At 48.7% G+C, this 16,239-nt stretch overlaps 1 protein-coding gene across 1 annotated transcript; it reads right to left on the bottom strand.

Moving 5' to 3' along the window:
• Positions 1–3,750: 3,750 nt before the first annotated feature.
• On the bottom strand, positions 3,751–7,537 carry LOC141162462 (nmrA-like family domain-containing protein 1). Its single transcript, XM_073648602.1, has 5 exons — positions 7,386–7,537; positions 5,983–6,221; positions 5,609–5,858; positions 4,499–4,689; positions 3,751–4,234 (listed from the first exon to the last, which is right to left on the bottom strand). The coding sequence occupies exons 1-5, from the start codon at positions 7,423–7,425 to the stop codon at positions 4,055–4,057; spliced, it is 900 nt and encodes a 299-aa protein (XP_073504703.1). The 5' UTR covers positions 7,426–7,537; the 3' UTR covers positions 3,751–4,054.
• Between the last annotated feature and the right edge of the window lie 8,702 nt (positions 7,538–16,239).

Here is a 16,239-nt window from a genome sequence, read left to right on the forward strand (position 1 = left end):
CGCCTGGGCATGCTCCTGATGAGGCTCAGTATTGTGTGTGGCCTCCACGTGCCTGTATGACCTCCCTACAACGCCTGGGCATGCTCCTGATGAGGCTGAGTATTGTGTGTGGCCTCCACGTGCCTGTATGACCTCCCTACAACACCTGGGCATGCTCCTGATGAGGCTGAGTATTGTGTGTGGCCTCCACGTGCCTGTATGACCAACCTACAACGCCTGGGCATGCTCCTGAAGAGGCTGAGTATTGTGTGTGGCCTCCACGTGCCTGTATGACCTCCCTACAACGCCTGGGCATGCTCCTGATGAGGCTGAGTATTGTGTGTGGCCTCCACGTGCCTGTATGACCAACCTACAACGCCTGGGCATGCTCCTGATGAGATTGCGGATGGTCTCCTGTGGGATCTCCTCCCAGACCTGGACTAAAGCATCCGTCAACTCCTGGATAGTCTGTGGTGCAACGTGACGTTGGTGGATGGAGTGAGACATGATGTCCCAGATGGAGGAGGCCGTAGTAGGGCAACAACCCAGCAGCAGGACCGCTACCTCCGCCTTTGTGAAAGGAGGAACAGGAGGAGCACTGCCAGAGCCCTGCAAAATGACCTCCAGCAGGCCACAAATGTGCATGTGTCTGCACAAACAGTTAGAAACCGACTCTATGAGGGTGGTGTGAGGGCCCGATGTCCACAGATGGGGGTTGTGCTCACAGCCTAACACCGTGCAGGACGCTTGGCATTTGCCACAGAACACCAGGATTGGCAAAGTGGCCACTGGCGCCCTGTGCTCTTCACAGATGAAAGCAGGTTCACACTGAGCACATGTGACAGAGTCTGGAGACGCCGTGGAGAGCGATCTGCTGCCTGAAACATCCTTCAGCACGACCGGTTTGGCAGTGGGTCAGTAATGGTGTGGGGTGGCATTTCTTTGGAGGGCCGCACAGCCCTCCATGTGCTCGCCAGAGGTAGCCTGACTGCCATTAGGTACCGAGATGAGATCCTCAGACCCCTTGTGAGACCATATGCTGGTGCGGTTGGCCCTGGGTTCCTCCTAATGCAGGACAATGCCAGACCTCATGTGGCTGGAGTGTGTCAGCAGTTCCTGCAAGATGAAGGCATTGAAGCTATGGACTGGCCCGCCCGTTCCCCAGACCTGAATCCGATTGAGCACATCTGGGACATCATGTCTCGCTCCATCCACCAACGTCGCGTTGCACCACAGACTGTCCAGGAGTTGGCGGATGCTTTAGTCCAGGTCTGGGAGGAGATCCCACAGGAGACCATCCGCAATCTCATCAGGAGCATGCCCAGGCGTTGTAGGGAGGTCATACAGGCACGTGGAGGCCACACACAATACTCAGACTCATTTTGACTTGTTTTAAGGACATTACCAAGTTGGATCAGCCTGTAGTGTGTTTTTCCACTTTAATTTTGGGGGTGACTCCAAATCCAGGCCTCCATTGGTTAATACATTTGATTTCCATTGATGATTTTTGTGTGATTTTGTTGTCAGCACATTCAACTTTGTACAGAACAAAGTATTCAATGAGAATATTTCATTCATTTAGATCTAGGATGGGGTATTGGATTGTTCCCTTTAGTTTTTTTGAGCAGTGTATATTACACCTCGCTTCAGTGACCTGTTATCCTGTACAGAATCTGGTTGTTTCTCGAGGGTGGGGGGAGGGTGTCCAATTTTCCACGTCTCATTTTTTTTATATTGTGAGTCTGTAAGAGCGGGCGTTCTAATTTTCTCAGGTTTGCCGATCTATAGCCGCGTGTCAGGTTTGTGCATTTTGGCGGTTATTTTTTTTTGCATAGGAGTTGTAATTGCTGCTGAACAACTCAGAAGACAGGTAGCAGAGATAATGATTAGTTAGGATTTAATTAATATTCCCCAATTATGGGCCGCGGATAGGTTCATTGTGGAGGGGGCTGGCTTTAGGCTTCGCTGCAGGATGTGGTTAAACGTCCCAACACAATGCAGATGAATGGGGGTCACATCGGGACCCTCTATCCTTGTAGGAAAAAGTTGGAATTTCTGCAATTTGCTCGTGGTGACATTAAGGATTGCAGAGAGACTCCATTCACCTGCAGTGTCGCCGTCTAGTCTGAGCTTTAATGGAAACTTCTGCAGCAGCTCTCATTTCCTGGGAGCTGAGAGACTCTGCAGATGTGGCTTTTAGCTGCACCCTGGTGCGTATGGTGCACAGGTCCTATTCTAGGAAGACAGGTACCTGCAGAGGGCTGGACTTGTTGCCTACACAATTGTCCGTCCCAGTGTGCTGCAGAGTCTCACACCGGAAAAAAAGCTGCTGCACAACACCTTCCTTACCGTGTTTCCATCCTTCATTATTCCCAAGTTTTCTGCTTGCTGTCAGTGATCAAAAACACATCCTATGTCCTCCTGCAGAACTTATCTGCCCCAGGGATGTAAGAGTACATCCTAGTGAGGGTGCGGGTACTGGAGCTGAGCCTGCTCATTACAGGGCAGGTGCCAGCTGTGTTATACAGCTGACACCAGCACTGCTGTTTAACCACTTAAAGAGATTGAAAATGGCAGTTAACAGCGGCAGATGAGTTGTGCAATTGCTTCTTGCGAGACTGTTACATGTACTACCAGTATAGATAGAGCGACAGTTTGCTCTATCACAGGTTCAAGGAAGAAAAAAAAATATATATATATATTTAAAAAAAATAATTTCAACCATCCCCTCTGCCATGTCCAAGTCAGATTTACTAAAATTTGGCCTGTACTGAAAATACAAACATTTTTTTGGGTTGATGCACCTGTTCACCGACGAAGAAGGAATAAAAAGGTGTTGAAACAATGAGGAAAGATGGCAGAGGTTTCTGTGCTGTAAATAAAACACGATTTTTAGTTCTGTGGGACGTAAAAGATCCCATCCCTATCAGGATTAAGAAATAAAGTTGGTGTTCTTCCTGAGAAAAGTAGCACCACAGGTACCCGACAGCCGCTCATCTCCCCGGCCATGTTAAGACGCAGCCCCAGGATGGTCAGCAGCGGTGCCGGCCCATGAGGTGACCGTTTGGGAAATCTAACATTTTGTACAAACACCAGCCGTCTCAACAGGTAGTCAAAAAAAAAGTTAAGGGGGGGGGGGGTTTAATAAAAATATAAATCCTACGCTGACGCCATTCGTCCCCGCCAGTCAGCTGCAATGACATCAGATACGTCTACTAGCCTCAGCACCGAAGCCAACGATTGGCTGCAGCGGTCACATGGATGTACATGATGCCATCGTTGCAGCGTAAGGGATCTTTTCATTTTCTTAAAGCTCCTGCTAAATCTCTTCTAATTTTGCCAATTTAACCCTTATGTGACTTCATCCCAGGCCACACGCCAGCTGTGGTGACGGATCCTCGTAACTGTGAACATGGTTTAATAGAAAGTTAAAGCATTAAACCAGTAATGACCTGAAGTCTCTGCGTATGTTGTATTCATTCATGTCTGTCCACGGTATTAGGGGGAGGGGCGCAAGAACATACTGCACGTGTGTGAATAGCGCCGTAGTGCAATGACCACCACTCCATTCACTTATCACTATACTTCTCTCCTCTGGGGGGCGCTGACGCACTAGAGCATGTGGTCTGTACACCTCACCCTCTGATGTCCATACACCAGGGTGGGCACGAGTGGCCTTGTTACCCATAGCAACCAATGCTCATTTTCAACATAGTTGTGGCCTTGCATTTCCCAACGTCCCCCCTATTCCACTTGCAATTGAGACAAATGTCAATTTAGATTTTTCTTTTTATTAGACAAAACATAGAAAACTGGAGACTTGCGGCCTTGTGCGCGTCACAGGAATGGTCCCGAAATCTAGTGGATGCGACAGAACTAGAGTAACAGATATAGTGTATAGCAGCCAATCAGGTTACAGCTTTCATCTTCCAGTGTCAGTCTCAGGAATGAGAGCTGGATTATGATTGGTTGCTATGGTCAATACTTTTCCCATCTCCATGCACTAGTTTTTCTAAAGCAGCCCCGATGTTTCAGTATTTCACAGTGTTTTCTCCCCCACATGTCATAAATGACTTCACAAGTCCTTAAACGCCTCCTTGTTCTCCTCCATCCATGCTTTGAAGGTCTTGGCCTTGGGGTTGAGCTTTAAGGTGAGGGCCACGTCCCGCTCTGGCTTAGTGATGTAGAAGCGGAACATGTTGGCCAGCTCCTCCGCTCCGGGGAAGCCGAGCTTCTCGTACGCCTCGGGGGTGATCTGTGGGTAAAATACACATGAGACAATGACCACGAACCTCAGTACAAGCTATTGCTCTCTGGTATCAACCATGTTAGTTTACAAGACATCTCCTTTGCCTGGGAGTCAAGTGAGAAGAATTGTAAATGCAGCTCTGGTTGTGAGCAGGTCCATGTTACCCTATGTCTAGCAAGTATCAGGCATGGGATGGCTGCCTTTACACCTAGTCTTCATTGTGGCGGCCATTATGTCATATCTGAGGGCGAGAGAAGCCGCTGATCTCACCTTGGCGTCTTTGATGTCCTTGCCGGTGACTTTGGACATTATGGCGGCATATTGCTCCACCGTCAGCTTCTCCGTGCTGAGTCCGATGTTCTTGCCTATGTATTCTGATGGCGACTTCAGGATGCCCACCACCACGCCGCCCAGATCTTTGACGGACATCCCATCCAGGGGCACGTCACCCATCGGGACGGCTGAAAAGACAATGGAAGTTGTGAAACTGGAGCCGACCGATCATCCGGATGCAACTGTAACAAAGCCTCAGCTGTGGGAAGTTACATCCATGCAGATATCTTAAAAAATGGTTTAATTATACTCCAATCACATCCAGAGCTGCATTCAGAAGATTTCCTGCAGGAAATTAGGCTACACGGTAGCAAGTTACTGCCCCCTGCTGGTGCCAAGTATTTACAGACCAGGCAAAAAAGGAGATTCCCTGTGCAAGTCTGAATGAAGCACGAAGGTGTGAGTGGAGTTTGGATGCAGAGTCTGCCAACCTCTTGAGCAGCCATTACAAGAGTGTACCCAGCTTTCCTAGGACTCTGCTTGGTTGGAGGAGGGTTTCCCATAAAGTACAAGTGTCACATTGGTGGGGGAATCAAAGTTGCACAGGTTTCTGTGATTTTTACACAGATTTGTGAATGGCCCCATAAACCATCAGATACAAGAGAGATCTGTGAAACCCACTGCAGCGTGTGAATGAGGCCTAACGAGTTAACCTCTACTTACCCAACTTGGGTCCAGCACCGACTCTACTGCTGCCCTGGTCTGTTTGGCTGCAGATGTGACATTTCAACAGCACTGCAGCCAATCACTGAGCTCAGCGGTTCGTACAGTCTACATTGGCCAAGCTCACCGAGCTTGGCCAATGTAGACTGTACGAACCGCTGAGCTCAGTGATTGGCTGCAGTGCCGACTACTGGACCCAGATCAAATGTTTTACGCATCAGTAGGGTCAATGGATAAAAAGACAGGGGGGGGGGGGGGGGGGGACCCTCTAAATACGCTTTGTATAATTGGTGCCCAGTGACAGCTGCCATCTTGGGTGTCACCCATATAAAGCTTTGTAGACCGGTCCCATATTTGGGACCAGTGATGGAACATTTCTTGTACCTAGTGAGAAGCCATCACCGGCCTTGTTCTTCTGGGGCCTGAAGAAGGTCAGCAGGTTCTCGTAGTAACTGGGAAGCCTCACGCTGGTCATGGGGACCCCGATCTCCCGGAAATATTCCTCAATTTCTCCTTTTCCATCAAAATGGAGCACTTCCAGCTTTCCCTCCGTCAGTTTCTTCACATCCTCCAGGCCGCTGAAGACCACGATCTCCAAAGTGAGACGCTTGGACACATCTGCGATCAGTTTACCCTGGAGAAAATTTGTAAAAGTCTTGTTAACAGGATCCAGAGCAGCGCTCCTTACATTCCCTATACATGAACCAGGAGGCTCAGGATGAATCCTACATTTGACAGTCTAGTAATGGGGCTGTTACCTGTTTGACCTCTTTCTCCTTGCTGAAATGCTCCCAGAAGTTGGTGACCACAAACACTCCATACGCCCCGCTCAGGGCGGCCTCCAGGCTCTTCTCATCGTCCAAGTCCGCGGACACGACCTCCGCTCCGGCCTCCTTTAGCTTCGCGGCTGCCGGTTTGCTGGTGTCTCGAGTCACTGCCCTGACCTCAAAGCCGCCATCATCCAGGAGAGCGGCAGAGACCGATCCGCCCTGAGCTCCTGGGGAGAGAAAGAACAAGACATGGCGGACATTAGGACCACAAGCAGACAGCTGGCAAATTCACCATCCAGAAGTTTGGGAATGGTGAATGACCACCCTACAAATAGTCATCAGCCCTGATTTTACTGGGACAACCCGCTTTACCAAAACGGACCCCTGAGGGCGTTCCAGCACCTTTTTTTCTGGAGTAAAGATAGTTGAATAGCAACATTATTATTTGTATCCCCGCCTGCCATTATGGGTGCGGTTGACATTCAGAGGTTTTCAACTAGGTCATTTGTGACTTAAGGGGGAATTTAAAAAAAAAAAAAAAAAAAAAAAAAAAGTTTAGTTTTTCAGAACTTTTTTTGGGAGGAGTAGGAGCAGCAACATGCAATTTAAAGTGACCATATAAAAACACCCTCCAAGCTCCTTAAATATGCTGAACAGCTGTCAGGATGAGCTAGAGATATATCTATATATCTCTCTCTCTCTATCACAATGTGGATTAAAAAGTGAAAAATTACAAAATTTTTTGTTTGTGGTGTACCTCCAACAGGTTTAAAGAGGGAGCCCCCTTCCCATGTTAACCCCTCAGAGGCCACAGTGTTTGACTGCAGCATCTATGGGGGGGGGGGTTTGAACACCCATATTGATACTAATGGTACCAGGTGCAGTAGGGCATCAGCTGTAGTATACAGCCAACACCTGCTGCATTTTTTGCCCTCCGGAGGTGAGCACCATTCCTCAGGTCAGGAAAAGCATTTATATAAGTAATTAAAGGGTTAAACAGTGGCATGTACAACCCCCTCCCCATAGCACAAGGGGTGAATTTCCACATCAGATATTTCCGTTATGCAACTCAGCCACATTGAGATGCACATTGCCCCCAGCATTAAGACGGTGGGACGGCTGCCATATTAACAGCGGAGGAGCCAGGAGGATCCGGACAGGTGGGACGCTTCAGAACAAGGAGAAAGAATAAAGTGGCTTATAAAGCTTTCCCCATCACATGGAAAGTGATAGATGAAGGGGGTTATAGTCCAGCAGAGCCCTACTGCATGTACACAGGGTGACCTATGGGGGGATATACAGCAGGTACAGTCACAGGATCATCACCACTACCTGCAAGGGAAAAGTTTTCCCCAACCTTCAGAACTTTTCCTCCCCTCCCCCACACTCACCTGTGGCTCCAAAGACTACAATGACTTTCTTGTCAGCCATAGCTGCTGTGGACTGGAGTGTTTCTGCAGGTATACAGCCCTGAGCAGAGCACAGCGGATTATATACTGCAGCCCCAGACCCCTCCCCGCCCCTGGGCTGCGGCCAACAGTCATTATGACTCAGCACTGCACACAGGAATCAGCCCCTTACCCCAAGACCCTATAACAGCCTCAATATGACCGCTGGGCTGTCAGCAGACAGTCACACACTCTCAATGATCTCTGTCATAACTCTGATTATCAGCCATAAAGGAAATTCCATCACCCGGCTGTTCATCCTGAGCCTCCTAGTTCATGAAGAGAATGCAAGACGGCAGTGAGGACTGACACTGACATAGGAATTTTTAGCTCCATGTAATGGCAGCAAATACGATTGCGAGATGAGAGATCGACCACGTCTCCTCCTCACCATCCTGTGTCTGGCTGTAAGAAGATTGTCTGCAGCCGGAGCCTCTGCCCGATCTACAGCAGGACAACATGTATGATGGCGAGCGTTGATGGATCTCACCCCATATAACTCCCGGCTAATAATCAGGATGGATAAGGGGTCACATTTAGGTAATTTGTGACCTGCTGAATTATGGAAGCGATCTGGTATATATCGGGAGACACGAGGCCTCCGGCGCCACTATATATATATATATTGGATTCTTTCAGTCACTGACAGCAAGCAGAGATCTTGACATAATAAGGGATTGAGTGACAAATTACCGACATTGTGATGTTTTTTTTTATACATTTGAAGGGGAATTCCACTGAAATTAATAGGAAGCGGCCGGTGTTTTTTCTAGGATTCTCACCGGTGGATGTTGATTGGTTGAATGTCTGCGGCAGCCAATCAGCACTCGGCTTGGTATCGGGATCCTTGGCTCTTCCTATGGACAATCCTTGCCCGGAAGGTGCGGAGAGTCGGATGACATGACCCGGGCGGCCGCCGTGTAATCCCAGTATTGATGTGCGGTTTATAATCTCACTGCACATAATGGGCCGTGTGGTGCAGTAATCCCGCGCAGCCGGCGCCTCATACAGGTGACAGCACGCACAGACGTCGTCCTAGATAAGACGAAACCGCCACAAAGAACCGACCCACCAGCTCCTACAATGCAGGGGGGCACTTAGTTTATCCTACATCTCATGAATGTGTAAAGAGAGCATCACCTGAACAAGCAGGGAACGCTGGGAGATGCAGCTCTGAAGTCTGCAGAATTGTGAATGCAGCTCTGGAGTATAAAACTGAACTCACATCATATCGTCGTCCATTCTGTTTTTTGTGTAAGTTATGTGGCACACGATGGCCGCAGAATAACACCCCCTGACCCTGCAGAACATCTCCCCTTCACACTAGAGAATCACCCATCTCCCTGCAGAACATCACCACTAGTGTTGAGCCACCCCCGTAGTGTTCGGGTTCGGTTCGGTTCGTCGAACACCGGGATGTTCGAGGAACTGTTCGTCGAACTGTTCGTCGAACACCTTAGAACACCGTCGAACACCGTTAAAACCAATGGCAGGCAAACAAAAACACATAGAAACACATAGAAAACACCTGCAAAGGTGTCCAAAAGCTGACAAACTGCTCAGAAGACACTCTGTTTAAAAAAGCCGGCCGGCAAATTCAGCAGCGGCATACACCGGTACCCGACAATTTAGACAAGAAGGAATAGAGCCTCACACATAGATTAGATAGATAGAAACATGTCAGTCACACATATAAGAAGTACAGTGACAGTGTTGGTTACTGCATTTGTCATTTAGTGTAAAGGATTTATTAAAAAAAATATTAGTGTTTTCGTGCACCGTCTCTTTAAAAAAGCCGGCCGGCAATTCAGCATCTGTACCCGACAATTTAGAACAGAAAGAATAGAGCTTCACACATAGATTAGATAGATAGAAACATGTCAGTCACATATATAATAAGTACAGTGAAAGTGCTGCTTACTGTACTTGTCATTTAGTGTAAAGGATTTATTTAAAAAAATAATAGTGTTTTCATGCACTGTCTCTTTAAAAAAGCCGGCCGGCAATTCAGCAGCGGTACCCGACAATTTATAACAGACAGAATAGAGCTTCACACATAGATTAGATAGATAGAAACATGTCAGTCACATATATATGAAGTACAGTGATAGTGTTGGTTACTGTACTTGTCATTTAGTATTAAAATAAAGGATTTATTATTAAAAAAATTGGCGTGGGGTTCCCCTTAATTTTAGGCTCTAGCGGAGGTTAAGCAGACGGCTGGGGCAGATGTTTGAAGCCTGGGAAGGGGGTAATACCCACGGAGCTTCCCAGGCTACTAATATCAGCCCCCAGCTGAATACATAGCCTTTACTAGCTATTAAAATGGGGGACCCCCCAAAAAAAATGACGTGGGGTCCCCCCTAATTTAATAGCTAGCAAAGGCTAGGCAGACAGCTGGGGGCTGATATTAATAGCCCAGGAAGGGAGCCATGAATATTGGCCCCCTCCCAGGCTAGAAACACCAGCCGTCAGCCGCCCCAGAAATGGCGCATTCATAGGATGCGCCAATTCTGGCACTTAGCCTCGCTCTTCCACGCTGCCCTGGTGCGGTGGCAGTGGGGTAATAGGGTTGGGGTTGATGTCAGCTTATAATGCCAGCTGACATCAAGCCCAGGTTAGTAATGGAGAGGCGTCTATAAGACACCCCCATTACTAACCCCATAGTCAAAGTTAAAAAAAACACAAACACCCAGAATAAAGTCCTTTAATTGAAATAAAGACACAATTCTTTATTGTTCTAAATTAAACCATACTTACCATCACGCCCATTCCAGCTGAAGCCAACGATCTCCTGCAATAAAAGAAAAATAATAAAGCAACCTCATCCTTACCTTTCCATGGTTCCCACGACAGCTCCAGCTCTGCTACATCGAGATGACAGGCTGGACCGCAGCAGAACGCTGCCATCCAGCCTGTCATCCCGCAGACACTGAGAAGCGCAGGCTTGCTTGCGCTGCTCAGCGTCTCTCTGTGACGACATCCAGATGAGCCGAGTTCATGTCCAATGAACTCGGCTCACCTCATGCACGTCACTGACAGCGTGGGAAAATTCTCACGCTGAAGCGCTGATTGCAGGAGAATTTTCCCACGCTGTCAGTGACGTGCAGGAGGTGAGCTGAGTTCATTGGACATGAGCTCACCTCATGCACATCACTGACAGCGTGGGAGAATTCTCCTGCACTCAGCACTTCAGCGTGAGAATTTTCCCACGCTGTCAGTGACGTGCATGAGGTGAGCCGAGTTCATTGGACATGACCTCGGCTCATCTGGATGCCGTCACAGCGAGACAGTGAGGAGCGCAAGCATGCCTGCGCTTCTCAGTGTCTGCGGGATGACAGACTGGATGGCAGCGTTCTGCTGCGGTCCAGCCAGTCATCTCGATGTAGCAGAGCTGAAGCTGTCGTGGGAACCATGGAAAGGTAAGGATGATGTTGCTTTATTATTTTTCTTTTATTGCAGGAGATCGTTGGCTTCAGCTGGAATGGGTGTGATGGTAAGTATGGTTTAATTTAGAACAATAAAGAATTGTGTCTTTATTTCAATTAAAGGACTTTATTCTGGGTGTTGTGTTTTTTTTAAATACTTTACTAGAAATTCATGGCGGTCATGTCTAATACTGGCGTGACCCCATGAATTTTGGGCTTGGGGCCAGCTGATAATACCAAGCTGGCCCTAACCCCTTTATTACCCAGTGAGCCACCGCACCAGGGCCCTGGATGAGTTGGGTACAGCGCCAGAAGATGGCGCTTCTATGAACGCTCCATTTTCCGGGGTGGCTGCGGACTGCAATTTGTAGCGGGGAGGGGCCCAGAAAGCTTGGGCCTCCCTGCGCTGCAGATTCCAGCCCCCAGCTGCCTAGTTGTACCTGGCTGGACACAAAAATAGGGCGAAGCTCCACGTACTTTTTTTTTAATTATTTCATGAAATTCATGAAATAATTAAGAAAAAAAGGCCTTCCCTATATTGTTGTGTCCGGCCAGGTACAAATAGGCAGCTGGTGGTTGGGGGCAGCCCGTTCCTGCCTGCTGTACCTGGCAGGACACAAATATAGTGCGAAGCCCCACTTCAATTTTTTTAAATTATTTCAGGAAATTCATGAAATAATTTAAAAAAAATTGACGTGGGGCTTCGCCCTATATTTGTGTCCAGCCAGGTACAGCAGGCAGGAACGGGCTGCCCCCAACCACCAGCTGCCTATTTGTACCTGGCCGGACACAACAATATAGGGAAGCCCTTTTTTTCTTAATTATTTCATGAAATAATTTAAAGAAAATTGACGTGGGGCTTCGCCCTGTTTTTGTGTCCAGCCAGGTACAACTAGGCAGCTGGGGGCTGGAATCCGCAGCGCAGGGAGGCCCAAGCTTTCTGGGCCACCCCCGCTGCAAATTGCAGTCCGCAGCCGCCCCAGAAAATGGCGCGTTCATAGAAGCGCCATCTTCTGGCGCTGTACCCAACTCATCCAGGGCCCTGATGCGGTGGCTCACTGGGTAATAAAGGGGTTAGGGCCAGCTTGGCATTATCAGCTGGCCCTAAGCCCGAAATTCATGGGGTCACGCCAATATTAGACATGACCACCATGAATTTCTAGTAAAGTATTTAAAAAAAACACAACACCCAGAAAAAAGTCCTTTAATTGAAATAAACACACAATTCTTTATTGTTCTAAATTAAACCATACTTACCATCACGCCCATTCCAGCTGAAGCCAACGATCTCCTGCAATAAAAGAAAAATAATAAAGCAACCTCATCCTTACCTTTCCATGGTTCCCACGACAGCTTCAGCTCTGCTACATCGAGATGACAGGCTGGACCGCAGCAGAACGCTGCCATCCAGCCTGTCATCCCGCAGACACTGAGAAGCGCAGGCTTGCTTGCGCTCCTCAGTGTCTCTCTGTGAGGGCATCCAGATGAGCCGAGTTAATGTCCAATGAACTCGGCTCACCTCATGCACGTCACTGACAGCGTGGGAAAATTCTCCTGCACTCAGCGCTTCAGCGTGGGAGAATTCTCACACTGAAGCGCTGAGTGCAGGAGAATTCTCCCACGCTGTCAGTGACGTGCAGGAGGTGAGCTGAGTTCATTGGACATGAGCTCACCTTATGCAAGTCACTGACAGCGTGGGAGAATTCTCCTGCACTCACCGCTTCAGCGTGAGAATTTTCCCACGCTGTCAGTGACGTGCATGAGGTGAGCCGAGTTCATTGGACATGAACTCGGCTCATCTGGATGTCGTCACAGAGAGACGCTGAGCAGCGCAAGCAAGCCTGCGCTTCTCAGTGTCTGCGGGATGAGAGGCTGGATGGCAGCGTTCTGCTGCGGTCCAGCCTGTCATCTCGATGTAGCAGAGCTGAAGCTGTCGTGGGAACCATGGAAAGGTAAGGATGAGGTTGCTTTATTATTTTTCTTTTATTGCAGGAGATCGTTGGCTTCAGCTGGAATGGGCGTGACGGTAAGTATGGTTTAATTTAGAACAATAAAGGATTGTGTCTTTATTTCAATTAAAGGACTTTATTCTGGGTGTTTGTGTTTTTTTTAACTTTGACTATGGGGTTAGTAATGGGGGTGTCTTATAGACGCCTCTCCATTACTAACCTAGGCTTGATGTCAGCTGGCATTATAAGCTGACATCAACCCCAGCCCTATTACCCCCTGCCACCGCACCAGGGCAGCGTGGAAGAGCGAGGCTAAGTGCCAGAATTGGCGCATCCTATGAATGCGCCATTTCTGGGGCGGCTGACGGCTGGTGTTTCTAGCCTGGGAGGGGGCCAATATTCATGGCTCCCTTCCTGGGCTATTAATATCAGCCCCCAGCTGTCTGCCTAGCCTTTGCTAGCTATTAAATTAGGGGGGACCCCACGTCATTTTTTTGGGGGGGTCCCCCATTTTAATAGCTAGTAAAGGCTATGTATTCAGCTGGGGGCTGATATTAGTAGCCTGGGAAGCTCCGTGGGTATTACCCCCTTCCCAGGCTTCAAACATCTGCCCCAGCCGTCTGCTTAACCTCCGCTAGAGCCTAAAATTAAGGGGAACCCCACGCCAATTTTTTTAATAATAAATCCTTTATTTTAATACTAAATGACAAGTACAGTAACCAACACTATCACTGTACTTCATATATATGTGACTGACATGTTTCTATCTATCTAATCTATGTGTGATTCTCTATTCTTTCTATTCTAAATTGTCGGGTACCGCTGCTGAATTGCCGGCCGGCTTTTTTAAAGAGACGGTGCATGAAAACACTATTATTTTTTTTGATAAATCCTTTACACTAAATGACAAGTACAGTAAGCAACATTGTCACTGTACTTCATATATATGTGACTGACATGTTTCTATCTATCTAATCTATGTGTGAAGCTCTATTCTTTCGGTTCTAAATTGTCGGGTACAGGTGTATGCCGCTGCTGAATTGCCGGCTTTTCATGTTTCACTGTGAGCACTGTTCCCATCGATTTGGGCAATCACTGTAATGCCACAACCACCATGGCTGTGGCATTACAGTGAGTGGCAGACAATCCCTGCATGATTGGTGCTCTAAATAGCGCCAGACATGCAGGACACGCTTTTGGTGCACGAACAGTTATCGAACATAACCTCGAACAGCCGAATTTTTTGCAAATCGTTCGGGTTCGTCGAACAACTCGAACACCGCCCAAAACAGCTCGAATTTGAGATTGGCGAACAGTTCTAGTCGAACACCGCTCATCTCTAATCACCACATCACACTGCAGAACATCACCCATCACACTGCAGTTCATGGCCCCATCATACTGCAGAATATTGCACCATTACACTGCAGAACATCGCACCATCACACTGCAGAACATCGCACCATCACACTGCAGAACATTGACCCGTCACCCTGCAGAACATTGACCCGTCACCCTGAAGAACATCACCCATCTCCCTGCAGAACATCACCCATCTCCCTGCAGAACATCACCCATCACCCTGCATGATATTGCCCCATCACCCTGCAGAATATCACCCATCACCCTGCTGGACATCACCCTGAAGGACATCACCCATCACCCTGCAGAACATCACCCATCACCCTGCAGGACATCACCCCACCACCCTGCAGGACATCACCCATCACCCTGCAGGACATTTCCCCACCACCCTGCAAGACATTTCCCCACCACCCTGCAGGACATCACCCCACCACCCTGCAGGACATCACCCCACCACCCTGCAGGACATTTCCCCACCACCCTGCAGGACATCACCCATCACCCTGCAGGACATCACCCATCACCCTGCAGGACATTTCCCCACCACCCTGCAGGACATCACCCCACCACCCTGCAGGACATTTCCCCACCACCCTGCAGGACATCACCCCATTACCCTACAGAACATTTCCCCACCACCCTGCAGGACATCACCCATCACCCTGCAGGACATCACCCATCACCCTGCTGGACATCACCCATCACCCTGCTGGACATCACCCCACCACCCTGCAGGACATTTCCCCACCACCCTGCAGGACATTTCCCCACCACCCTGCAGGACATCACCCATCACCCTGCAGGACATCACCCATCACCCTGCAGGACATCACCCACCACCCTGCAGGACATCACCCATCACCCTGCAGGACATCACCCATCACCCTGCTGGACATCACCCATCACCCTGCAGGACATCACCCCACCACCCTGCAGGACATTTCCCCACCACCCTGCAGGACATTTCCCCACCACCCTGCAGGACATCACCCATCACCCTGCAGGACATCACCCCATCACCCTGCAGGACATCACCCCACCACCCTGCAGGACATTTCCCCACCACCCTGCAGGACATCACCCATCACCCTGCAGGACATCACCCCACCACCCTGCAGGACATTTCCCCACCACCCTGCTGGACATCACCCACCACCCTGCAGGACATCACCCATCACCCTGCAGGACATTTCCCCACCACCCTGCAGGACATTTCCCCACCACCCTGCAGGACATTTCCCCACCACCCTGCAGGACATCACCCATTACCCTGCAGGACATCACTCCCGGCCGTGGGCTGGTCGCAGTACTCGGGACGCCCTGTAATGTCAGTAATGGAGGATTCTGCGATTTCACCTGAACAGAACAAACCGAGGATTCTGGACGCAGAAATCGCCAACGAGTTTTTCAAGAAAAGTCAAAGTCAAATTTAGAGCAGAGTTCAGACTATTCACAACATCAGCCAGTTTTTCCTTCCGAAACCTCTTTCTCCTAGAAGGACTTGTTCCTTTTTTGTTTTGTTTCTTATAAGTGTTTTTCCCTGCTATACGGTGGGCCTTGTGGGGGGTTTTGTACGTTTTTTTTCTCCTCAGTATTTTTTGGAAGCCTTTTGACTTAATGTAACAAGTTTGGAGCAGTTTCCAGGAGGAATTTTTTGAACATTTTTTATTTTATTTTTTACCTGACGAATTTCTGCAAAACACCTGGGAGGAAAAAAAAAGAAAGTTCTCGTCACTTCTGTGAAGTGGATCCTAAAAAAAACCTCCTCTCCAAACCAGGCGCTGTCCAATCAAAAGGCTCCAAAGAACGCATCAGGTGGAAAAGAAAAACTCTTCCAAAATTTCCACAAAATTGAAGAGAATTAAACGGATTCTGCTTGAAAAAGTCAAAAACAGAATCAGACATCGACTTACTCCTCTCTCCCTGTAGAGAACGCATGAACGATCCTGTGTATGAGCGAACCCGGAAAGATAGCGGTCAGCCAAAATGCGCATTCGGACAACAGTTATCTAGAACGTATGGGTTCGTTACACTGCAGAGCTGAAATCTGACTTC

This window comes from Phyllobates terribilis, unplaced genomic scaffold (assembly GCF_046119375.1).
Source record: "Phyllobates terribilis strain yellow unplaced genomic scaffold, ASM4611937v1 Scaffold_9__5_contigs__length_417890890, whole genome shotgun sequence".
NCBI lineage: Eukaryota > Metazoa > Chordata > Amphibia > Anura > Dendrobatidae > Phyllobates > Phyllobates terribilis.